Genomic DNA, 24,424 nt, shown 5'->3' on the forward strand with positions numbered 1-24,424 from the left:
TATTTCCAAGTACCCTAATCAAATGGAGTATGATGGACATTATTAGTGATTGTCTTTATTTTTTGATGGCCACTCATTAAAGTGCTATTTCACATAACTCTCCTGGTGACTGGATGTCCAGTAGTCATAGAATTACCCACTTATCTGCTCCAAAGGTGATGTCCATTTTACAAACAAGACACGTGTTATTTGGGTGTCCGCACATAAATGCTTCTCAAGTAGTTGGTTATGGTCCAGCAGCACCAGTGTCACCTGGAAACTTATAAATGTGAATTTTCTGCCCCATCCCAAACTTACTTAAAAATTTAGTGGAGCTCAGCAATCTGTGTTTTAATAAGCCCACGAGGGGATTCTGGTGCACACTTTATCTTCGAACCACTGAATTAAATCATTAGTACTCAAAGATTAAGTAAATTACATGAATGAGAAAAAGTAATAGGTAAAAGTTAACTTTTAACCTGGTGCATGAAGTTCACAAGTCAACTCCAGGGTAGCTATATGGGGACACAGGGCCTTGGCAGTGCAGACCCCTAGACTGAATGAAATGGGACTTGAAAACTGGTTGAGTTTCAAATAGGATATGGTTCTAACAACAGTGACTGGTGGAGACCAGCCAGTATTGAATCTGTCTGTGCATATATTGTGCTCTCTTTAACCAGACTTGACAGGATGCGTGCCAGTGACAACTGTTCTCACGGACGTGTTCAGTGAGATGCCAATCCAGGCATGTTTTCTTACATAGACCATGTGTCACAATCAGCTGAAAGCAAATGAAGGCGGCATCACTAACTGCATCATTAATGTAAGTCAGACAGATCATAGTACAAAATGCTTTTATTCCTTAAAAGCAATTGTTTTAAGAAAGAGGAATCAGAACTGCACTTGTTGGTAATCACAACTGGCCATTTTTAGAATAGTACATTAGGAAAGAGCAATCTTTTTTCCTTTTGAGATGCTCCTTGCTGGATGATCCACATCTATTCTATAATGACATTAACAACATACATGATGAACATGTTTAATGAGCAAGACTCAGATTATCAATGGACAAGAGCCTTGACTTCCTCTAAACATTTTTTCTTGGCTGCAGCAGATGACCAAAATAATTTGATTACATTTTTTTTCAGAGCTTAGAAAGGCTAACCCCAGTCATGCCAGAGCTCAACAAACCAGCATTAATAATGACCAAAAAAGGCACTTTAAAATACATTTGACAAGGAGTGACACTAATGCAATGAGGACTGGTCTAAGCCCTGCACTAAACTTTGCTATAGTTCATATATACAGTGCATTCTCTCTGTCTCCATGTGCATGTGGGTGTACATAAGTATATATATGTACATATACCAACATTCACATATATATAACTATCTATCTCCATAAGTCTCTGGGGAGAGAAAAAACCATTTGCTTCCTTTAATAGTATATAAAAATTCTAGTCACTTTATTTTGAACAAAAGAATGAGAGATTTGGCAAATTAATGCAAAGAAGTACCCTACTACACCTACTCACAAAAACAGCAATAAAATAAATACTCAAGAGTTTTTCCAGGTCATCAACTATTAAAATAGTAAAATATTTTTTAAAAGTTTATTCCATTGAAAGGAAAAGGATGGACATTTTTGGTACTGTAAATCTCACACACATTCATATTGCTTAGGTTGAAGAGAACGTAATGAAGAGAGGAAATTTCTTGCACAAACTCCTTCTTTATAGTACCCAAGTTTCACTGATGGTGTGTTATTCCACTTAGCTTAACCTATAAACAAAATTTTATATAAATATATTTCTTTTATCTCTAAATTCTCAAGAAATTTGCACAGAGTACTGAAAGTACTTAAAGGATTTTTGTGAAATAAACAGAATTGGCCATATACCAGACCACTGCTTACCCCAGGCTTAGGTATTTTGGCTCAAGGTTTTGACAGTCCAAACCTAGCTATGTCAGAGGTGGACAAAAGGCTTACTTGTCCTTCCTGGGAACAGGTGTATAAACACGTTCTTATTCTTAGGATATGAAAACACAATTAGTAATGGCATTTAAGGTTTACTTACTAACTGTATAATGTCTGAGAACAAAAATCAAAGCAATTTTTAAAAGGTTAAGAGTCAGATTCTGGGCATTTCCGTTTTTTAGCTGCTGGCTCTTCAGTCTTGTGAGATTCTAAAGTGCTGGTGCTAGATTTGAGACTGGGGTCTGCTTTAAGGTTGTCCATGGCAACAGTGAAGCCTGAGAGAAGGTACCCTCCACCTCCGCTCATCAGTAGTTTGGGATGACTTCGATCTGGCAAAACCTAATCAAGACAGAAAGACATTCATGTTTCTCTAAGCAGATAAGGCCATGCTAACAATACACGTGCCAGAAATCAGAATTTAAATGACATAGATTCTCTTGAAGAGAGAACAATTTAATTAGACCTATGCCTAAGGTGGTCCTTCTTTCACATAATAATGCAGATAAAAGTACAGAAATTGATTTGAGTGATTTTCTTTGAAAAATATAAGTGAAATAATTTCTCTTAAACCTGAAGCAAGTTTCTGGAGGTAAAAGGGCAACTGGTTTGTGTAGTGCTCTGGGCCTGGCTTTCTCCCTCTTGGCTCCAAAAAGCTTCATGGTCAACAGCAGAGCTGGGTCCTTGGAGAAGTAGCTATAGACATATAGCCAGAGCCTTCCTTCTCCAACACCCTGTTAACTCTTGTCAAAACTTCTTTTCTCCTGTTTCTAGAACTAAATAAGATGACTACTATGACGTGCAGGGTTTTCCAGGTCTGCAGAGTATCCTGGATTAAGGAAGATGTCCAGGAAGTGAAGCAGAGCCTATGACAGTCATGGAGTGTCCCCCCTCCCTCACCCCAGATCAAGAGGGAACTGGCTGTGAGGTGAAGCAACAGAAAGCTTCTAGCTGCTGCTCCTTTAAGATGTGTGCATTTGAGAGTCACACATATGGAGGCTATGGGTTATTCCAAGTTGATAGTTGAGCACGGGTACTACAACTGTCCAATACTGCACTCCTCTAGTGGGCAATCTCTGCTCTGGGGTTCCTCATCATCCTGAGACTTTCTCAGAGCAGCACGCAAGCCCTTCCTCCCCCTTTGTCCTCCAACTCTGTTATAGGCATCAGACCTGCATGATGGTCTAGCAACGCTCCCTGCCTAATCCTGCTCCCTCTCTCTTTATCTTTCAAAGGTGTTTCTCCAATAAATCTCTTACACTTCTACCTTTCAGAGAACCTGAACTTATAGACTCCACCAGGAAATCCTGAACACTTGCTGCAAAGACATCCCAGCAAAGAGGAAAGGGTCACCTTGTTAGCTGAGGAATTTTGCTATTATCAGTTATTCACTGTACAGTGCCCTCAAAACCTTGGGGAAACATAAGCACAGTTGTCTGCATTTTAAGTGTCTCTGGACTTCAGTTACTGACCATGACATGATAAAAGAAAAAAGGGTCAGGAAAGATCAGAGCACTTTGAGTTACAGACATAAGACTCTTTCATCTCTGTAGATAGAAATAGGGAGATCCCCAGTTTTCGGCACTACTGTGCAGAGCTGGCAACCCAGAAGAGTAGCTCCCAGGGACTGGCTGTAAGAACATGTACATACCTGGTAATTTCTGAGCCAAGTTTCAGACAGCCTGAGGTTGATGACCCCTCCTCTTTCCCGAAGTTTTGTGTAGCACTCCAACAGAGGCTAAAGGCATAAACAGAGTTCTATTAATAATTATTTTGAGGGCTGCAATGTTTAGATGTAAGAATTCTAGTCCATTCCATTTCAGTATTACCTCTTTATACTGGCAGTAGACCACAAATGGCCTTGAAGGAGCCACAAAGTCCAGCAAAGACAGCAGCAGTGGAGTGGGATGGAAACGACTAGCTACAATTAACCTGCAAGAAAATGTGAGACAAATTATTTCTCTGTGTTCCAAGGTAGAGCACAGGTTTTAAAATGCAACTAAAATATTCAGATATTTATTTGCATGACTCACACAAGGAAGAGTTTTAAATATAATATTCTAGAGATCCCAAACAGTAAAATCAGGAACTATTACTTTCTAAGAAACACAAATTGGATTATAAACTCTCATGGTGCTTGGCAACTCAAAGTGGAATTTAATGACATTCTTGATTAAAAAAAAAAGAAATCTGGAAACAAATCCAACATTGTAATACTGGCTTTGTAGATACCCAAATCTACCTCTCCCGTCAGGCTTTCCTTAGCCCTTGCCTTTAGCCAGTATCACATCAACTGGAATGCCCCACCAACCTGCAGCTAGTGGGACCACAAAGCCCCATCTGATCATGTGTTATCAATGGAGAAATTTCAATTTCTTTTAAAACTCTGAAATCAGCATAATCAATTTCCCACCCCTGCCAGATGCAGTCTCCTTTCTTTACAAATCCAAGACAGAATCATCATGCTTGTTCCCACTACAACCAAAGCAGATAAGCAGAGAGTGCTAATCTGCCTGAAGTAGAGCCCTTGAACACCAAGACATCGCCTGTGATCTTTCATCAACGCACCCATCTGCGTTTCTTTCACTCAGCAGAGCAGCAGCCTCTAAATGTCTTTTCTTCTGCTCTTCTTGCCTCCTCTGCTTTTCCTGAATCTTCAAGAAGAAAAATAAGAAACCAACATACTGAGTCAGGTTTTTGGAAATATTGGTCTATCCAAACATTTTAACAATAATTATCAACTTAAACTAAAGCAAGAGAGGGAGATCATTTATAGGGAAGTTGAAAATACATAAGAGCCCTGCTGTTATAAAACCACCATGGAGCTACCAATATAATGCTTCTGTATCCTAAAGTTCCATCCCAAAGATGAAATCACACATGGATATACTCACATACACTCTTTCTCTGTTTTGATATTTATTATCTTGGGAGCTGATGCTCTTAAAGTCAAATCAAATCTCAAGGCTTACAAGAAGTTAACTGAAGCCCTGGGGAAAGCATTATGAGGGTAGGGGTAACTCTTAACATTCTTACATAATCCTTTTTACTTCCACTGTCTTTAGGCTCCTTATAGTCTGGATCTTGAGAGACAATTTCCATTCTTTCTTGTTCTTCTGGGTGATTGCTCTCTGGGGCCTCTGCTACGCTATCTTCATTCTCTTGTTCAGAAGTCTGTTTTTCCTCCAGTGTGCCGTTACTTTCTTCAGCTGAAGCATTGTCTTTCGGCTCTGAAGACAACATCTCAGCAGAAAATGTTCCATTTAAGAGACTGTCCACTTTGTTGAGGGGGAATTCATAAAGACCACTGAGGAAAGATTTTGGAAAACCAAAACATGCTGTTGCTGCCCGAACAGGTCCACCTCCAGGGTAGAGCTGAATAATGGAGCCAAAACCTGAAAAGATAAAAGAAACAGACATCTGCTTAATAGAGGAGACTTGACTATGCAACCCTCAGGGTATGTCATGTTATGGAGAGTGAAAGTTTCTCTGCTTTATGCTGTTCAGAGGTTGAAGATGATGCAGCTCCTCAGGGAGGTCTATCTGGACTCTATGTATCTTCCCAATGGAGGTAACACAATTCCTAATAGGTACACAGGAAGTCTTAAAGAAGCATACCCCCACTGACACTATAGTAAAACCCTGTGAGCCTACAAATTTGTATGTCACATGATTGATGACTGGCTCTCAGCTTCCCTCTGGGCCAATCTTTAAACAGGCAGTTAAAAGTTCTTATCTTCAACAGGGTCAGAGAAAGGATAGGCAATTCAGGCTGTGTTGTTTTCTTCTAGGATAGAATACATACCTAGTATTCTTCCCACCCTATCCCCTCCCCTCAATTCAGGGCAATAAAATGAGCACCAGCTACCCAAGAGTTTACTGAAATCACTGTCCTGAAGTCCTAGCCAGTCACAGGCTTCAAAACCACCCGCACTGACACGGAAGCTGGAAAGGACACTGCCACTGGGGATGCCAACACAGCTCACGCTGGGAGATGAGGACTGTGGAGGAAGCTCCCAGAGAATGGAGCTGTGCAGGCACACCCAAGTCATTTCATTAACTTCCAGTAACTCAACCTCACTTTCCATGAATTTGAATTTTTTTAGACCCCTCTACTCAAATCATGGTAGGGTTTTAATGAACATGAAAACATTAAATCTTACCTCCCATTCGTTCCATCATTGCACCCAGCACCAAGCCGGCACACGTCTCCATCACAATCATTTTATTGCCAGCACGGATATTTCCCAATGTCAACATCTGGGCGAGTGTATCATATCTCATGTGGCTAAGGAAAAAAGAATAATGTATTCATTTTTCGCTAAGCAAAGTGTTCTATTTTAACCATCATTTTTCAAGTTTTGTTTGTTTCATAAAAATGATGTTGATAAGATTATTGATTGCTTTGGAGGCAACAGTAAAAAAGGACTTACAATTTATGAAGTAGGAGGATACTTTATGCAGATGAGCAAGATTTTCATTTTATTTAAAATCATGACTTTCTTAAAGATATATTTTCCCCCAATTATACTTTTGAAAGGAAACAAAGCGTACTTAATTTTTCCAGGTTCTCTTGCATAATACATAACTGAAAGAATACGGGTGGACGGCTTCACAACAGTAATCATGGCTTCATATCTATGGGGAAGAAAAACAGAACATCAGTTTTAAAAAGCTAGTTTAAAAATATTTTATTTAAATAATACATTTTATAAATCTATAAAAATATTTTGTATTTCCATCCTTTTAAAAGCATAATTACTTACTTCTTTTTCTTCTTTTTTATATATTTATCTTGAGCAAATTCTGTCTTGTCTCGGAATGTTGTACTATTTTCAATTAATTGCTGAACTATTTCCTATAAGAAAAGGAGCAAGCAGATTTCCTGAAACTTTATTTTCACAGCACAGATAACTTCAAAGGTTTCTTACCACAGAATGTATCCAAAAGTCTGATTCTCCAGGCCCTTTTCCACAGAAGTCCAAATGGATGAACTTAGTATTTTTATACTCTATCCAGAATTTGTATTAAAATATTAGTACCTTATAATTTCATTTAAATCAAAGTAAAAGAACAGACATATACAATTTAGGGAGAAAAGAGGTAAAGTACACTGTCAGTCCTGAAGACACTGGCTGAAAACATTATTGAACAAAGTCAAGCTCTAAGATGCAATAAGTTATCAAATTTCCTTTTGCTAACAATATTAGTAATGTCATTCACTTAAATTCCTGCCTATAAGAAACAAAATCTTTGATATACTGAATTGCATAAACACTTCAAGCTATTTTTAATGGAAATGTACTATATTTTTACATCTTACCTTAGGAAAAGTCTGCTTTAAAAAGCAAGCAATTTCCTAAATAACAAATGAAAACAAAACAAAAAATCCTTTGAATTTTACCTCGCCTTTAATGCCTTTATCCTTTAAAGCTTTTATGTCATCTTGAGTAAGTTTCTGAGATTTTCCATCATCAATTATATTTCGATTATCAGTGCCCGCTTCTTTGGTTTCTAAGGAAGAAAATTGCTCTATGACATATATGATCTGAAATTATTTAAAAAATCTTTCTTCTAAGTTTATATCTATATCCAGCCCATCAGCCACTTAAATTTGGCCTTTCAGTTCTACTTCTTGTTGTTGTTCAGTTGCTAAGTCATGTCAGACTCTTTGTGACCCCATGGACTGTACTCACCAGGTTCCTCTGTCCTCTACTACCTCCCAGAGTTTGCTCAGATTCATGTCCATTAAGTCAGTGATGCTATCTAACCATCTCATCCTGTGCTGCCCTCTTATTCTTTAGCCTTCAATCTTTCTCAGCCTCAGGGTCTTTTCCAATGAATTCCACTGGCCCCATCCCAATCCGCTATTCTTTCTTGTCACAACTAGCCCAAGCCTTTCACTCATATTCTTGCTTCCACTCTTGCCCCCTAACAGTCCACCTGGACAGCAGAGTTCTTTTTAAAATGCAAACTGGCTCATCTATTCCAACACACAAAACCACACAGTGACTTCCTGTAGCAATTTAAAGGTGACCTGCAAAGTTATACATGATTTGGTACCCGGCTACCTTTTCAGGTCTCATATCTCAAGCCCTGTACTCAGTCACTCCACTTCCTCGTGTTCCTCAGACACAGCAGCGTGGTCACCATGCTGGAATTTGGCATTTGCTGCTCCTTCCACCTGGAATGCTCTTGCAATGTTTCCAAGTGGGTGGATCCTCCTTACATTACTCAGAGCTGAGCTCACCATCTTAGCCAAGTCTTACCTCATTCAATCAGCCTTCTGTACATCTCCCTGCTCCATCATCTGCGCAGCACACATCACCACCTGAAATTATGCTGTTTGCTTGTCTATTTTTTTTGGCATTTCCCACTGCTAAGTGGGCATCCCTGGTGGCTCAGATTGTAAGGAATCTGCCCTCAATGTGGGAGACCCAGGTTCAATCCCTGGGTTGGGAAGGTCCTCTGGAGGAAGAAATGGCAACCCACTATAGTATTCTTACCTGGAGAATTCCACAGTCCATAGGGTTGCAAAGAGTCAGACACGACTGAGTGACTAACACTTTCACTGCTAAATAAATTTTATGGGATGGTCTATCTAACAAACTGCTGTAACTGCAGTGCTTAATCATGCCTGGAATGTATTTGATGGTTAATAAAAATATGAATATTTATAAGTAATATTTAACAAATATTTAATAAAGTGGTTTGAACCAGAATTTCAACAGTATTTTAATTATGCAATTTTAACAATAATTTTATTAATAAAATATTTTAAGTGTACTTATTTTAATAAAAATTTAAGCATTCAATTTAATAATAATACTAAACCCATGGGGCTGTTACTTTAACAGGCAAGGCATTGTTAAGAACTTCCTATGTGTCATATGATTGAATACTCACTATAGATTGGTCATTAAGCATGTGTTATGGTCCTATTTTACAGATAAAACTTAGAGAAACCAAATAACTAGCTCAAGGTTACAAGGTAAGTGATGAAGCTGGAACTTAAACCTAGTCAGCTGAAGTAAAAACCTGACATCTTATCCTCTTCCCTATATGCTAACTACCTCAAAAGACACCAACAGGGCTCTACATCTGCTCTTACACTGAAGTTGGAAGGATTCATAGGATTAAATATCTGGCCCAAGGTTAGAGGGCTGGTTAATGATGGGCTGGAGTCAGAACCCAGGATATCTCAAAGCCAAAAGCAGACCCTAATTCATTCTACTGAGCTACAGTTCTCAGATTGTGAGTTCAGATTCTTTTGGGAAAAGTCTGGGCTAGCATTTCAGAATTAATTCAGGTTGACAGGTTTCTGACTGGACAGCTCAAGAGCATCTGTTTCACTCATCCTAAGTAGTATAGTGCACCTGAAGTAGGCTCTTCTTTCTTCTTCTTAGGCTGAAGACTTCCTCCATTGGTCACTTCAAATGTGGTTCCATAACTATGGCCAATGACGTTATCCAGATAGAACCACTGTTTTTCAAAAGTTACTTTCCTGGGGGGAAAAATGCAATCAATAAGCTGAATCTCATCTGCACTCAATTTAGGAAAGATATATTTGACCTAGTTTACTTCATAATCACTCTCCCTAAAGGATAATTGGCAGCATTATCTTTGACCATGAACTGACAAATGAACGAAAGAGAACTGGGCTACGGGCAGACAGATAAAATTAACAAACAAGGCACAAAAACAAAGAATTTGGAATGAGAAACAGGGACAAAAGACATTATTTTTCCGAGGCACTGGTCTGGCTCCAATTTGCACTGTTTGACAGGATGTCCAAATTAGCATATTTCAGATTTCCTGAGTAGCATAAAGTGTTGCCAAGATTGCCGTGCCACTAACACACATTCTGTGACACCTCTTGAACACAAGAAAACCTCAAAACTGAACAATCATGGAGATGACATGGATTTAACAAATTCTCTGGCCTAAATGGCCATTTTCTTTAAAAATTATCCAGTAAAACGAAATGATATTTGCCTGTAAACATTACTGACAATTTACACATTTGTAAGGGATGCCTAACATTGACAATGCTCTACTGAGGCCCAGGCAATTTTAGCTTTTCCCACTACCCAGATTTTGCTTCCCAGGTGGCAGTAGTGGTAAACCCACCCTGCCAATGCAGGAGACTTAAGAGACACTGGTTTGATCCCTAGGTGGGAAAGATCCCCTGGAGAAGGAAATGGCACCCTACTCCAGTATTCCTGCCTGGAGAATCCCATGGACAGAGGAGCCTGGCAGGCTACAGTCCATAGGGTTGCAAAGAGTCGGACATGACTGAAGCACAGCACAATTTAAAAAGGAAATCCCTCAAAAGCCAAAAAACATTTCCTTTCAAAAGAAGAGAAATAACACCTGCTGAGTGTTGATCAGAGATTAGGTAGTATGTGCCAGATGGTTCACGCTTTTGGATTTAATTCTCAATTCAGTTATCCTGGACATAGCTCTTTCCAGATGGGCAATCTTGAAGCTCAGGAAAAGTGTCTTGCCCAAGATGCAGTTACATAGGAGCTGGGATTCAAATCCAAGTCTGCCTGAACCCAAAGCCTGGTTCTTTCCACTACATGACACAGTCTACCCAACAAAGAACAAATGGATCTCAGGAAGTCTGTTTAGCTTCAGGACCCGGCCCACTGAAGTCTGAAAGACGTGTACTGACTAGTTTTTGTGCCCCATCCCACACCTTCTCTTTCTGTGTGCCCTGAGAGGCTGACCACGACAGAATCAGAAGGCATCACATCACCCTGGCCAAAGGCTTCAACACTCTAGACCCCTGGAAGCATCACAAGTCTCTACTGGCGCTCTAAACCTTTCCATAACTCTCTATGTGTACGTGTCACATCTTCATTAAGTCTCCTCACTAGAATCATCTGAGTGAATTTCTCCAAGATCCTAAGTATTCAGACAGGGCCAATTCATGTTCTTTGCTGGGTCCTCAGTGACTGACACATAACACTCAAAATATTTGTGGACATGAATCCTCTCAGAGAAGCTGAAACTCAGCTCAGACTAGATTGTGCACCATCCCCTCCCTCATCCTTTGAGAAGTCCAGTGCTAGTGAAACACTGGGTCTGAGCTGGGTTGGGTTTACCCTCTGGCAGCTGATCTGATATGCAAAGAAGGGTACATCACTCAAACTGACTGGCCTGACAGGAGGTTGCTGTCAGGAAAGTGGGACCTAGTCAGAAGGACACGGGCAAGAGTGAGATGTGCAGAGTCTGCTCACAGAGCCAGGATTGCTTCTGCCCAACCAGATGAGTGCAGCCCTGTGGAAAGAGTGAAGGGAGAGTCTGCCCTGGTATGCAGTTGAACTCAGAATCATTTTCTAAATAAAATGGAAACTAATGCTATGCTTCTGCCAAGAAAACTGATAAAAAGTGTTTCAAAATGTGTCTTAATACTTTTTAGAAATAAAGATGTTGCTGTCTCCTTGGGAATGAAAAGCCTAGTCTAAAAGAGTATGTTTTTAAGACCCACATTCAAACAACCATATCTCGTGATAAAGCAACTTAAAAGAACAATACAAGAAAGAAAAACCAAAAGTTCACCTGTACAGTCATTATACAGCTGTGTAACTGTGGAATCATTCATCGAACTTATAACCTAAGGACTTTGCTGTACTGCTATACTTAAATTTAGAAGTTTAACTAGTATAAGCATTTTACAAAAATTATGTGCTTGGAAGCAAGCACACATTTCTAATCAGAAATTCTGGGAGGGGAAAAGGTATTGGTTTCAAGAACACAAAACAGTGATGAGGGGGTTCTGGGAGGCAAGGATGAGATTAGAGGGTGAAGCGTGGGTTCTGTGAGAAGGCAAGAGAGAAGAACCCAACACTTGAGGAAAGAACCCCAGGACGTGGGAAATGGGGCGGGGGGGCGGGGCGGCTTGCTGAAGAGGGGCGGGGAACCCGAGCGAGGGCCTAGAATGGGGAAAGGACTCTGGAAAGATTAAGTAAGATACTTAAGATAGAGGACCAGGAATAAGGTCACGGCTCTGCTGGAAGACAGAAGGCGTGAGGGAGATCCCGAGGGCCAAGGATGGGATCCTGGGGGCTAAGTCCTCAGTGAAAAGATCCAAGAGGAGATAACGAGGGAGAAGATTGAGAATCCAGAGAACCAAGAATGGGACCCCGGTGAGAGAGTATGTCTAGAAGGTGGGGCCGGAGAACTCCTAAGGCCAGAGACCTGACTTACTTTCTCCGCTGGACTTGCACTGCTTTAAACACATCTTCCCGTTTCAGCACCACGAAGTCGCCGTCGCGGATGCAGTGATTCCCGGGATACTGTGGCTGTGGGCCTGGTTGCTCCTCAGAGCTCTCCATGATGCTCAGCGGGTCTCAGAGCTCCGCAGCGTCCCTCCAGTTCCTCGCGCTCCGCCCCCGGCGCTAGGCCGTTGCCGCCGGCAGGCTCACCTCCAAAAACCTAAAGGGACGCAAAGCCGTCCGACCGGCAACGCCCCCACGTGCTGCGCCCGCTTCCGCTTTCCGGTCAGAACCTCGGGAGGGCTTCCGGGAGCCTCGCGGCTTCCGTCTGGCTAATCTCCTTGATTGGCTGTCCTCCATCCCGCCTCTCACATCTCTGCGCGGCTTCAGGTGGAAGTTGCGTCACAGAAGCGGCAAAAAAGAACTAGGAAAACTAGAGTTTGGTTTGCCTCGCTGTTGTGGCTGCCTGCTCTAGATGTTTTCCGGCTAACCTATGCGGCCTAGGTAGAGAAGTTGAGGTCCCCGAGCCGCTCCAACAGACAAGCTTCTGTCCTGCGCCGGAACGTCAGGAGAGCTAAGGGTGAAAAGTCTGCGAGGCTTGGGTAGAGTCGCCTACCCAAGGAGCTCGGACCGCGGAGTCTCTTCTCACCCCGCCTTGCCTTCACCCTAGAGGAGGGGAGAGTCAGCCGAGCAGTGAACTGTTTTGGGACCTCTGTCTTTGCAAGTAAGAGCTTAGTCTTGAGGAGACGTAAATGAAGTGGCGTATATAACCAAGCATAGCAGCCCGACGGTGGGTTTTACTCATTCTCCAGTCCTACCTCTTGGATTTGTGTTGGAATTTTTACTAGTTATTTTCACCATATTACCTCATTTGTAAAAGACGCTGCAGGTAGTGTTTGGAAGCAGCGCTTCAGCTTAAGAATGGCAGAGACGAAGTTTCAGCCCAGTACTGTCACCAGACAAATTTGATCTTAAGTTCTCTTATTTCCTCTGGTCTTCAGTTTCTTAACATATGACGTGGTCTGTATATTATCAATGCCCTATTAGTTCCTTAACATCATGAATTTATTAACTTATTAATTAAACGCTTTAAATAAAGATGCTGATAGGCTGTCTTGGGGTGCAGTCTGCTGCTGCTGCCAAGTCGCTTCAGGCATGTCCGACTCTGTGCGACCCCATAGACGGCAGCCCACCAGGCTCCCCCGTCCCTGGGACTCTCCAGGCAAGAGCACTGGAGTGGGGTGCCATTACCTTCTCCGGCCCAACAGTCTATGTTACAATAAATTCTTGTTTTTATTCTTAGGATAGGAACTTTTAAAAATTGAAGTGTAGTTGATTTTAATGTTATGTTAGATTCACGTGTACAATATAATGTTTAAATTTTTATAGATTATACTTCACTTAAAGTTATACTTCAGGGAATACCTTGGGCTAAGTGCTTCCATCGCTGGGGGCACAAGTTCCATCCTTGGTCAGGAAACTAAGATCCTGCATGCGGTGCAGCCAAAAAAGAAAACAAAAAAACCGTAAGGAAAAGAAAATCCCAGTCATAAAGTTATGAAATATTGGCTCTATTCCCTGTTGTGTGCATTGCATTTTTTTCACTTTATACGTAGTAGTTTGTACCGCTTAATCCCCTTTACCACCCACACCCCTCTCTACTAGGTTTTAAACATTAAAAAAATTTTTTTAATTTATGGCTGTGTTGGGTCTTCCTTGTGGTACCCTGGCTACTCAATGAAGTGGCTTCTCTTGTTACAAAGCACAGGCTCTAGGGCTCCTGTGCCTCAGTATTTGCCTGGCTGGAGCTCAGTAATTTGTGGCACATGGGCTTAGTTGCCCCAAAGGCATGTGGAGGCAAATTCCTAACCACTGGATCACCAGGGAAGACTTTGTTTTATTTTTTAGATTCCACTTATAAGTGAAAATATACAGTACCTGTCTCTGACTTCAGTAAGCATAAAACTGTCCAGGTCTATCTATTTTGTTGCACATGGCAGAGTTTAATTATTTTTCATAGTTGAGTAATGTTTCATTGTGTGTGTATATGTGTGTACATACCACATCTTTATCCATTCAATTTAGGTTGCTTCCATATCTTAGCTGTTGTAAATAATGTGTCTGTGAATGTTGGGGTGTATTTTACCTTTTTAAATGAGTGTTTTTGTTTTCTTCCTGCACTCCGGAGTGAAGTTGTTGAATCATATGGTAGTTCTATTTTTAATTTCTTGAGGAAGCTCCACACTATTTTCCATAGTTGCTACCACCAATTTACATTCCTACCAACAGTGTACTAAGGTCCCCTTTTCTCCACATCCTCCCCAACATAAATTTGCTGTGTTTTTGACAATAGCCATTCTGACAGATGTTAAGTGATAGCTCATTGTAGTTTTTGATTTGTGGTGTGGCAAAGCTGTGACAAACCTAGACGGCATATTATAAAGCAGAGACATTACTTTGCTGAAAAAGGTCCGTAGTCAAAGCTATGATTTTTTCCAGTGGATGGATGTGAGAGTTGGACCATAAAGAAGGCTTAGCGGTCGAAGAGTTGATGCTTTTGAACTGTGGTGATGGAGAAGACTCTTGAGAGTGAGTCCCTTGAACAGCAGGGAGATCAAATCAGTTAATCCTAGAGGAAACCAGTCCTGATTATTCATTGGAAGGACTGATGCTAAAGCTGAAGCTCTAATACTTTGGCTACCTGATGCGAAGAACTGAATCACTGAAAAAGACCCTGATGCTGGGAAAGATTGAGATGGTTGGATGGCATCACCAACTCAATGAACATGAATTTGAGCAAGCTCTGGGAGATGGTGAAGGACGGGGAAGCCTGGTGTGCTACAGTTCATGGGGTCGCAAAGAGTCGGACACAACTGAGTAACTGAACAACAACAAATGACCAAAATAAAAATTAATTAAAAAAAGAATATCCATGTGTCTCTTATAAAAGTAGATAGAACACTGCTGGACTGACTATAAGGAGCTATGATGATGTATTCCTAAAGTCACAGTTCAAGATAATGTTCAGCCAGTGCTGTCCTGTAATAAGTCTCACAACACTACAAAGTTATCTTACAGTTAATTGCCTCTTATTTTCACTTCTATTGTAGGAATTCCTTGAAAACAAGTATGGTAATCCCATGATAAAAATAAAAGGTTTAAGCATTCAGTATACTTGTTTAAACATCTGTGGTATACCTTAAAAAGAGGTGAGCATTAGAAGAGTAACTGCAGAGTGTTTTGGAGTTTGTACCATTCTGTGCAACATCACAAGCCTGTTTGCTGGTCTCAAACTAGAATATATATTAATTTTTGCTTATTTACTGTGTTAATACATTTTTAGGAGCACAGTTTCCCCTACAGTTTTGATGAGGACTTTCCTATTCTCTATCTTTTAAAAGACATGAATGGAAAGTACAGAGGCAGAGGATTTGGACAAGGAAGATTTCAAAGCTGGAAAAGTGGAAGAGGTGGTGGGGGCCTCTCAGGAAAATGGAGAGGAAGAGAGCACAGACCTGACCTGAGTAAAGCCACAGGAAAACATCCTGGTAAGAGAGGCCAACAGTTCAAATTTTTTTTCTCCTCCATGAAGGAATCTGTTCATGCCTGTTGTGAAAAGCAGTTTAATTCAAATTTGTCTGTCTTTTATTTGATGTTACCCTTAAAGGTAACATTTGGAAATTAATATCCAAAATTACTGAAACCTGTAATTTAGGTATTTGTTAATAACATGTCAGTGTCTTATTAAAAGCGGAAGCAAATTAGAAAAAAATTTTTCTATTAACCCAGTATTCTGTTTTTGTGGATTTTTTTGCTTTTTCAGAACAAACCCCACAGTCTTTGCTATTGCAGTCAACATTGGATCAGTTCATACCATATAAAGGGTGGAAGCTTTATTTCTCTGAAGGTAGAGTTTAAAGTGCTAAAGTACTATAAGTCTTATTTTCTCAACTTTCTTTAGATGCTACATCTCAAATTACTATAATTTATTCTGCTTACATATATATGTGTGTATATATATATATATATCTCCTTTTCTTTAATCTTGATTTACCCAAACAAATTATGTTTCAGGAGCATTATTTTTCATTTTTGTATCAGAAAAACCCACACTAGTTATTTCAAGAAGAGGATTTAATACAGGGAATTGGGTATACAGACAGAGGATTAAAAGAACAAAAAGGGAACATTAAGGTAAACTCCTGGATAGTATTAACTCTGGAAAACAGCAACCAACCTTTTGACTGAGGAAACAAAAGATAAATAGTGCTGGGGTTGGACTTCCTGGTTGGCTTAGTGGTAAAGAATCCACCTGCTGATGGATGAGACGTGGGTTTGATCCCTGAGTGGGGAAGATCCCCTGGAGAAGGAAATGGCAACCCACTCCAGTATTCTTGACAGGATAATACCATGGACAGAGGAATCTTACCGGCTGCAGTCCACAGGGTTGCGAAAAGTTGGACGCAACTGAGCATGCGTGCACACTGAGGTTCCAGAACCTAAGAATTCAGAGGAGGAGCCACAGCATAGCTGTGGTTTCAGCCTTAGAGGGACACCCTACAAAGCTGTATTTGGACCTCTGCAAAATATCTTTCAGAGCTGTGCTCAGACTCTGAGGTGAATTAAGCTGGTTGCTGCTGGTAATTCTGGCAGGAGAATGGTTGGTGCTTGGAGTTGGGGGCTAGAACTGTAGCTATCCTCTACATCTGGAGAAACGCTGAAAAGAATTGGAAACAATAAATTCCTTTCTTCCTATGCTTCCTCCTGCCAATATCTAAAGTTGCCTTTAATTGGCAGAACTTTACAGAAATCTGGGAAATGTATTGTGCAGATCTTGATAATAGAATCATAGTGGAAAATAGAAGGATAGGCTTGGAACCAAGAGACAACAACCAACAAAGTTTGTGTAGAAACATAGTTAAGGAATCTCCTTTATCAGTTAACTTCATATATCTGTGTGTATGGATTTGGAGAACTGTCTTTTCTGTGGTCTTATAGTATTGTGGGCTTCTTATATCTCCCACTAGACTGCACTGCTTGCTTCATACCACGTACCCAGTATTCGTTTTGTGAATGAAGAAACTAATTTACAAATGTTTTCCGTATTAAGAGTCAGGTGTTCTTTTTTTCTGTCATATGAGAAATGTTATGTTTCATAGTTGATGTGTCTTTTGTTGCTTTAGGATGCATTAGCCACCAATACCTGCAATATTTCCATAGCAGTTAGCTCAGAACAAGGAGCCTTTGGCCAGTTGTACTTTCAAACTCCAGTCTCCTTCATAGTACTGATCATCTGTGGGAGACCAACTCAAAAATGTTACAGAACTTTACCATGTGGAAGGTAACTTTACAGTTTTGGGACTGGAGTCAAGTTGTAACCTACCTACCCTGATCTCACGAAGGGTTTTGACAAGTGGCTATTTGGACTAGTAGGATTTTCTTTGCAAAGAAATAAGAGTTTAGTCTGTGTGCTAAACTTTGGTTCTATCAGGTAAACTATTTGTACTGGTAGGTCTTACTAGGTGTCACGTTTCATTGTAAAGATTTTCAGATATTGGTGGTTTTAGAGCTACTTCCTGTCTGCATTTCAGATTATGCAGACCTGAACTTGTTTTAGAATCTTAAGTTTACATTTTATACCAGTTCTAATCTAAATGTAATCAGGATGCACAGTGATTATAAGCCATCTACCATGTATATAAATAGTATTTCTTCTGCTTCATGAAAAATATGGTTGTACATTTGTGATTACTATTAGTCTGATGTCATATTTGTTGGATTAGTTTACAGTGACAGCATGCCTTTTATTGAGAAGATTGAAGCATTTGAAAGTTTTTTCACTGAGCGTATTGAGTTATATGATAAGGTAAGGTTCTTGTACAACAGAGCTACTAGTCCACCTTTATGTGTCATCTTATTGAGCAGTGTATTTGAGGTGCTAGTAATATAGACAGTGGACTGCCTTGGCCCAGCTACCAGCTTCCCACTTATCAGCAGTGTGGACATTGGTGAATTACTTACTTTCTTTGTGCCTTAGTTTTCTCATCTATTATTAGAGTATAATAGTATTAATACCTACCTCAAAGGGTTGTTAAGTGGCATAAGTAATTTAAAATATTTTAAATACTAGAACTGTGCTTGGCACAAAACATAGAATACTTATTATCACCATATTAACATCATATGCTTTCTCATAGTGTGTGATTGAATGCTCATGATAATTCACTTTGAAAAAGCAATCCTTATTTTCATATCTTAATGTTTTATAGGATGAAATAGAAAGAAAGGGAAGTATTTTGGTGGATTTTAAAGAACTGACGAATGATGATGAAATAACTAAACTGATACCAAATATAGCAAATGAATTAAGGGATACACCTGAGAAAACCCTGGCTTGCATGGGTCTGGCAATACATCAGGTAAATGTTTATTTTGTGACTTTTGTTAGACTTTCAAAGGAAGATTTCACAGTAACAGTACCTTCTCATAGACTGTTGATTTTTACCAACAGACTTTTGCTAGAACTGAAAGGTTGCAGTCTGGTTAGAGGCAGACTTCGTATGTGTGGGGGTGCTTTATAATGGGTCTTAAAGTGTTATTGAGGACTGGGTGTAGAGCAGAGGAGGTCAGGGTATCTGAATGAGGGTTCATTACAAAGGTTCATCACAAAATATGTACACTGCTAGTGACCTAAGACTGGGAACCTTGACTGTCTCAGACTCCTCTTGTTCATTAGTTCATATCTAAATTACCACATCCTTTCACTTTTATTTCTAAAGTGTCTCTTAAATCCACCTCTTTTCCATCTTTACAGTCTTTTTCATCTTTCCTTAATGGTTGCCATACATGGTAGAACATGGTTTGTCCTTGGAAACCACAGTGACTGTTTCCTGCCAAATGACACCCAAACCCTTTATGTGGCATTGAAAGCCTTCCATAACGTAGTTCAACTTCTCTTCCCACTCTCCATTTACTACCATCCAGCTAAACTGAGCTCCCTTTAGGATTCTCTGAGTCCTTCACCTCTTACACGTGCTGTCCATTTGGCATAGAATGCCCCTTGCCTCACATATCCAAATGTCTTAGGTCTAACTCAGTTATGACTCTGTGAAACCTTTTCATGACTCCTTTTCAAAACTCATATAGTTTTTTGGTCTGTATATCATTATGGTAACAATTACAGCTGTGTATTCACATCTCATTTTTTTCAGAGATGAGCCTTTTTTTTTTGAGATGAGCCATTTTTTTCATGGCAGCATGCTGCTTTGTACACAAGTAGGTGGTAAATTTTTATTTTACTTAATGTCAAATGCCAAGAAAGTAAGTATTGGTTATTTCAGAAGTCAGCTTTATTTCTTTATCTTAACATTGAATTTGAAGAAGTAGAAAATATTTTTTCACCAGAAGACATCTAGAATGTATAGCTTTGGGGGCTACTGTAAGGACTTTTAATAGTAGGTTTAGTTGAGACAGAAAGTAGCAGACTTTCTGTCAGTCCAGGGACAACAAAACCCCAGGTAAAACATAATCCACTAGAAAATAATTGATCTTAATTAAATATCATAATTTTAAAGGGCAGTTAGAGTTCTGTTAATCTCTCTGAACTGTTTATATTCTAAACTTCATATTCTCTATAAAAGAGTTCTGCTTCAAGAGGATATCTTATTAAGTAACTCTTAAGTAAATGTCTATCTTGTTTAGGTATTAACTAAGGACCTTGAAAGGCATGCAGCTGAGTTACAAGCCCAGGAAGGATTGTCTCGAAATGGGGAAACAGTGGTTAATGTGCCACGCATTCACGCAAGGTGAAGAATTTGCTGGTATTAAAGTATTATAGCAATCAGGCACTGAAGCCTATTTAAGAATGAGAACCTCATTTTATAAAGTCAAAGCAATTAGTAAAAAGGGTATATGACTTTATTGCTAACTCAGTGGTTATCACACCCAAGTGAACATGCTGAATTTAAAGAGACCATGATAGAAATAACCTTTTCTGCCCAAATAAGTTGATATGTGAGCCTGCGAATTTTTGTGTTAACTTTGGATATGTGCCTATCAAGACTCTGCTGTTTACATTTATTAATCCCTATAATACACTAAGTGGTGTAATTAAATTTTGTTCAAGTTATTAGATTTCTATTAAACACAGAACAAATGGACTTTTTTCTTGAATTTATCTGTATTGTATTATAAGATTTTAAATTCACATTAGAAGAGATGAATAAGGTGATCATCAGGTATTTTTGTTTTGTTTTTCCCCAGAATTTAAAAAAGACATTTCCTAATACTGCTTGAAAAAGAAGTTAGAAACTCAAAAATTGCTGAATCTGAGACTTTCCCTTTGGCATTATGTTTTCCTTTTCCCATAGAGAACAGCCAGTGGGACAAGAGTAAAAGGGAAGAGTTAACTTCTTCTATTTTTAAGAATGATTTAATACTTGTAAAATTCTTGATATATGGGGTGATATGGTTTGGGAATTCCATAATTGCTTCTAAAAGGAACTTGTGAAAATACAGACAACCTCAACTTTCTGCTCACTGTAAGTTCATAGTAAATACGTTCCTATTTTTGTTTTTAGGGTGTATAATTATGAGCCGCTGACACAGCTGAAGAATGTCCGAGCAAATTACTATGGAAAATACATTGCTCTGAGAGGAACAGTGGTTCGAGTCAGTAATACAAAGCCTCTTTGTACCAAGATGGCTTTTCTTTGCGCTGCATGTGGAGAAATTCAGAGTTTTTCTCTTCCAGATGGAAAATATAATCTTCCCACAAAGGTGATATCATGTTCTTTAACTACTTCATTATTTTTAAAAATATTATTTATTCATTTATTTGGCTGTATCAGTTAGCTGCAGCAGTTGCGGCATGCGAGATCTTTATTGCATCATGAATTGCATGGCAGTGCGTCATGAAGTGCAGGCTCCAGATCACGGCAGGCTCAGTAGTTGCGGAGCATGGGCTTATTAGTTGCCCTGCGGCACGTGGGATCTTAGTTCCCCGACTAGGAATCGAACCCACATCCTGTGCATTGCAAGGCGAATTCTTAACCATTGACCACCAGGGGAGTCCCGACTACTTCCTTCTTTATCTTGATAAAGAAGACAAATCAGTTTATGGAAACCATTTCCCAGTGTTTCTAAATACAGAGCTTACTTTTGTTATTTTTGGTTTTTAAATTATAAAATACTTCAGAGTAACAGAAAATTAAAAAATGGAACATCTCTACCCATCACTTTTTACATTTTGCCAGCACCAGATATATCTGGAGCGTTGCTGGTGTAACTTTAGTCTCTTTTTTACCCGTTGCTTGTCCCATTCCCACGGACAGCCACTATCTTGAAGTTAACATGTATTCTTTCTGTTCATTTTTTAATATTTTGACTTACTAGGTACACGTATTGTTTTCTTCCCTTTATTTTGCTGTTTGAAAGCGATGTGTTCTTTTTGTTAAACTATAGATTTTTAAAACTATAGAAAAATGTATAGAACAATGTAACTAATATCTGTATAGCACCATTATGAGCTGGCAAATATTTAGCTAATTTTTTTAACAAAAAATGTTAACTATTATAAAGTCTCTTTGTTTCTCTCTGCAGTTCCATTAAACTTGTTCTACCCCTGGAGCCACTATTCTGAAATCAGCATGTATTCTTCAAATCTACATTTTCATATTTGATTATATATGTATATGTATAGGATTTGTTTTGTTTACATAAGTGATATTTTGAAGGTAGCAAATTGCTACCTTTTTTTCACTTGGTTATTTTGGAGTTCTACCTGTTTTTTTTTTTTTTATTATTATTCTTATTGGAGTACAATTGCTCTATAGGGTTGTGTTTCTGCTGTACAACATCATGCATCAGCTATTTGTATACATAGATCCCTCCCACTCCTCATACCTGTCTTGATACATATCTAATTCTTTTCATTTACAGAGTGGAGTAAATGAATAGTCACTGTTTATCCGTTCTCCTGGCAGACATGGTGCTGTTTCCAGTTTTTCACAGTTACAAATGATGCTGCTGAGAATGTTCTTATACATGTCTCCTTAGCAGAGGAATTCCTCAGTTATATGATATGCTTAATTTTAACTTTTTAGGCTGTAGCCAAAGTACTTTCTTTCCAGAATGTTGGTCCCAACTTAAACCCCTTCTAGTAGTATTCAGTTCAGTTCAGTTCAGTTCAGTCGCTCAGTTGTGTCTGACTCTTTGCGACCCCATGAATTATAGCACGCCAGGCTTCCCTGTCCATCACCAACTCCCAGAGTTCACTCAGACTCATGTCCATCGAGTCATTGATGCCATCCAGCCATGTCATCCTCGGTTGTCCCCTTCTCTTCCTGCCCCCAATCCCTCCTAGCATCAGGGTCTTTTCCAATGAGTCAACTCTTCATATGACGTGGTCAAAGTACTGGAGTTTCAGCTTTAGCATCATTCCTTCCAAAGAACACCCTGGACTGATCTCCTTCAGAATGGACTAGTTGGATCTCCTTGCAGTTCAAGGGATTCTCAAGAGTCTTCTCCATCACCACAGTTCAAAAGCATCAATTCTTTGGTGCTCAGCTTTCTTCACAGTCCAACTCTCACATCCATACATAACCACAGGAGAAACCATAGCCTTGACTAGATGGACCTTAGTCAGCAAAGTAATTGTCTCTGCTTTTCAATATGCTAGCTAGGTTGGTCATAACTTTTCTTTCAAGGAGTAAGTGTCTTTTAATTTCATGGCTGCAGTCACCATCTGCAGTGATTTTGGAGCCCAAAAAAATAAAGTCTGACACTGTTTCCACTGTTTCCCCATCTATTTCCCATGAAGTGATGGGACCAGATGCCATGATCTTCGTTTTCTGAATGTTGAGCTTTAAGCCAACTTTTTTCACTCTCCGCTTTCACTTTCATCGAGAGGCTTTTTAGTTCCTCTTCAGTTCCTAGCTTTAGTTCCTTTCTGCCATAAGGGTGGTGTCATAGGCTGTTATAATTTCCCCATATTTTCATTAACACTTAGTATTGTTTTTTTTAATTTTTGCCAGACTGATGGGTATAAAATGGTATTTCATTTTTAATATGAATGTCTATGATTTCTGTTACATTTGAGCATCTTTTCACATGTTTATTGGCCATTTGGTTACTTTGTTGAATTTTGTTTTAATTTCTGTTCATTTTAATGTTTATACTATTGATAGAAGTTTGTATGAATTTTAGATATTGAACAGGGTCCCCTCATAGTTCAGTTGGTAGAGAATCTGTCCGCAACACAGGAGATCCTGGTTTGATTGCTGGGTCAGGAAGATCCACTGGAGAAAAGATAGGCTACCCATTCCAGTATTTTTGGGCTTCCTTGTGACTCAGCTGGTAAAGAATCACCTGCAATGTGGGAGACCTGGGTTCAATCCCTGGGTTGGGAAGATGCCCTTTGATTTCTACATTATAAATATTTTCTCCCAGTCTTTAGTTTATCTTTAACTTTGTGGTACATTTTTTGTTTTAGAGTTTTACATTTTGACATGGTTAAATTGATCAGTCTTTTTCCTCTGTTACATTTTATGCATGGTTTAAGAAGGGCCCTTCACTCAAGCATTATAAGCATCGTTCTTACATTTTCTTCCAATACATTTAAAATTTAATTTTATTCTTTTTTTTAACACCAAAAACATTTTGTATTGGCATATAACCAATTCACAATGTTGTGATAGTTTCAGGTGAACAGCAAAGGGACTCATCCACACACACACACACATCTCCATTCTCCCCCCAAACCCTCCTTCCATCCAGGCTGCCACATAACATTGAGCAGAGTTCCATATGCTATATAATAGGTCTTTCTTGGTTATTCATTTTAAATACAGCAGTGCGCACATGACCTTCCCAAAGTCCCTAACTGTCCCTTCCACCTGGCAACCATAAGTTTGTTTTCTAAGTCTGTGAGTCTCTTTTCTGTTTTGTAAGTAAATTCATTTGTATCATTTCTGTTTAGATTCCATGTGTAAGGAGTATCATATGATATTTCTCCTTTTCTGTCTGACTTACTTCACTCAGTATGACACTCTTTAGGTCTGTTTATGTTGCTACAAATGGCCTTATTTCATTCTTTTTAATGGCTGAGTACTACTCCATTGTATGTATGTACCACATTTTCATCCATTCCTCTGTCAATGGACGTTTAGGTTGCTTCCATGTTTTAGCTATTGTAAACAGTGCTGCAATGAACCTTGAAGTGCATGTATCTTTTCAGGCCATGTTTTTCT

The 24,424-nt window shown here is 39.4% G+C and overlaps 2 protein-coding genes across 5 annotated transcripts in view; one reads left to right on the plus strand and one right to left on the minus strand.

Annotated features, from left to right (window-relative positions):
* On the minus strand, positions 817 to 12,539 carry TRMT6 (tRNA methyltransferase 6). 2 transcript variants are annotated; one of them, XM_005688175.2, is made up of 11 exons: positions 12,169 to 12,539; positions 9,330 to 9,457; positions 7,358 to 7,467; positions 6,720 to 6,811; positions 6,508 to 6,591; positions 6,117 to 6,241; positions 4,990 to 5,348; positions 4,522 to 4,607; positions 3,783 to 3,885; positions 3,605 to 3,691; positions 817 to 2,295 (listed from the first exon to the last, which is right to left on the minus strand). In XM_005688175.2, the coding sequence occupies exons 1-11, from the start codon at positions 12,294 to 12,296 to the stop codon at positions 2,104 to 2,106; spliced, it is 1,494 nt and encodes a 497-aa protein (XP_005688232.2). In that variant the 5' UTR covers positions 12,297 to 12,539; the 3' UTR covers positions 817 to 2,103. The 2 variants fall into 2 exon arrangements, with proteins under 2 accessions (XP_005688232.2, XP_017912861.1); XM_018057372.1 differs by lacking the exons at positions 7,358 to 7,467; positions 9,330 to 9,457 and having other exon boundaries at positions 12,169 to 12,265.
* Positions 12,563 to 24,424, plus strand: part of MCM8 (minichromosome maintenance 8 homologous recombination repair factor) — a 57,549-nt gene continuing 45,687 nt past the window's right edge. For 2 of the 3 annotated variants that reach the window (XR_001919020.1, XM_018057373.1), the window contains exons 1-7: positions 12,563 to 12,900; positions 15,520 to 15,724; positions 16,000 to 16,083; positions 17,960 to 18,042; positions 18,446 to 18,595; positions 19,878 to 19,981; positions 20,756 to 20,954. Coding sequence is in view for 2 of the 3 variants with exons in the window: in XM_018057373.1 (XP_017912862.1) it covers positions 15,580 to 15,724; positions 16,000 to 16,083; positions 17,960 to 18,042; positions 18,446 to 18,595; positions 19,878 to 19,981; positions 20,756 to 20,954 (765 nt within the window). In the remaining variant the exon portion in view is untranslated. The remainder of the gene's footprint in view (positions 12,901 to 15,519; positions 15,725 to 15,999; positions 16,084 to 17,959; positions 18,043 to 18,445; positions 18,596 to 19,877; positions 19,982 to 20,755; positions 20,955 to 24,424) is intronic. The other variant, XM_005688176.3, reaches the window with a different exon arrangement.

Source organism: Capra hircus, chromosome 13, assembly GCF_001704415.2.
Source record: "Capra hircus breed San Clemente chromosome 13, ASM170441v1, whole genome shotgun sequence".
In the NCBI taxonomy this organism is placed as follows: domain Eukaryota; kingdom Metazoa; phylum Chordata; class Mammalia; order Artiodactyla; family Bovidae; genus Capra; species Capra hircus.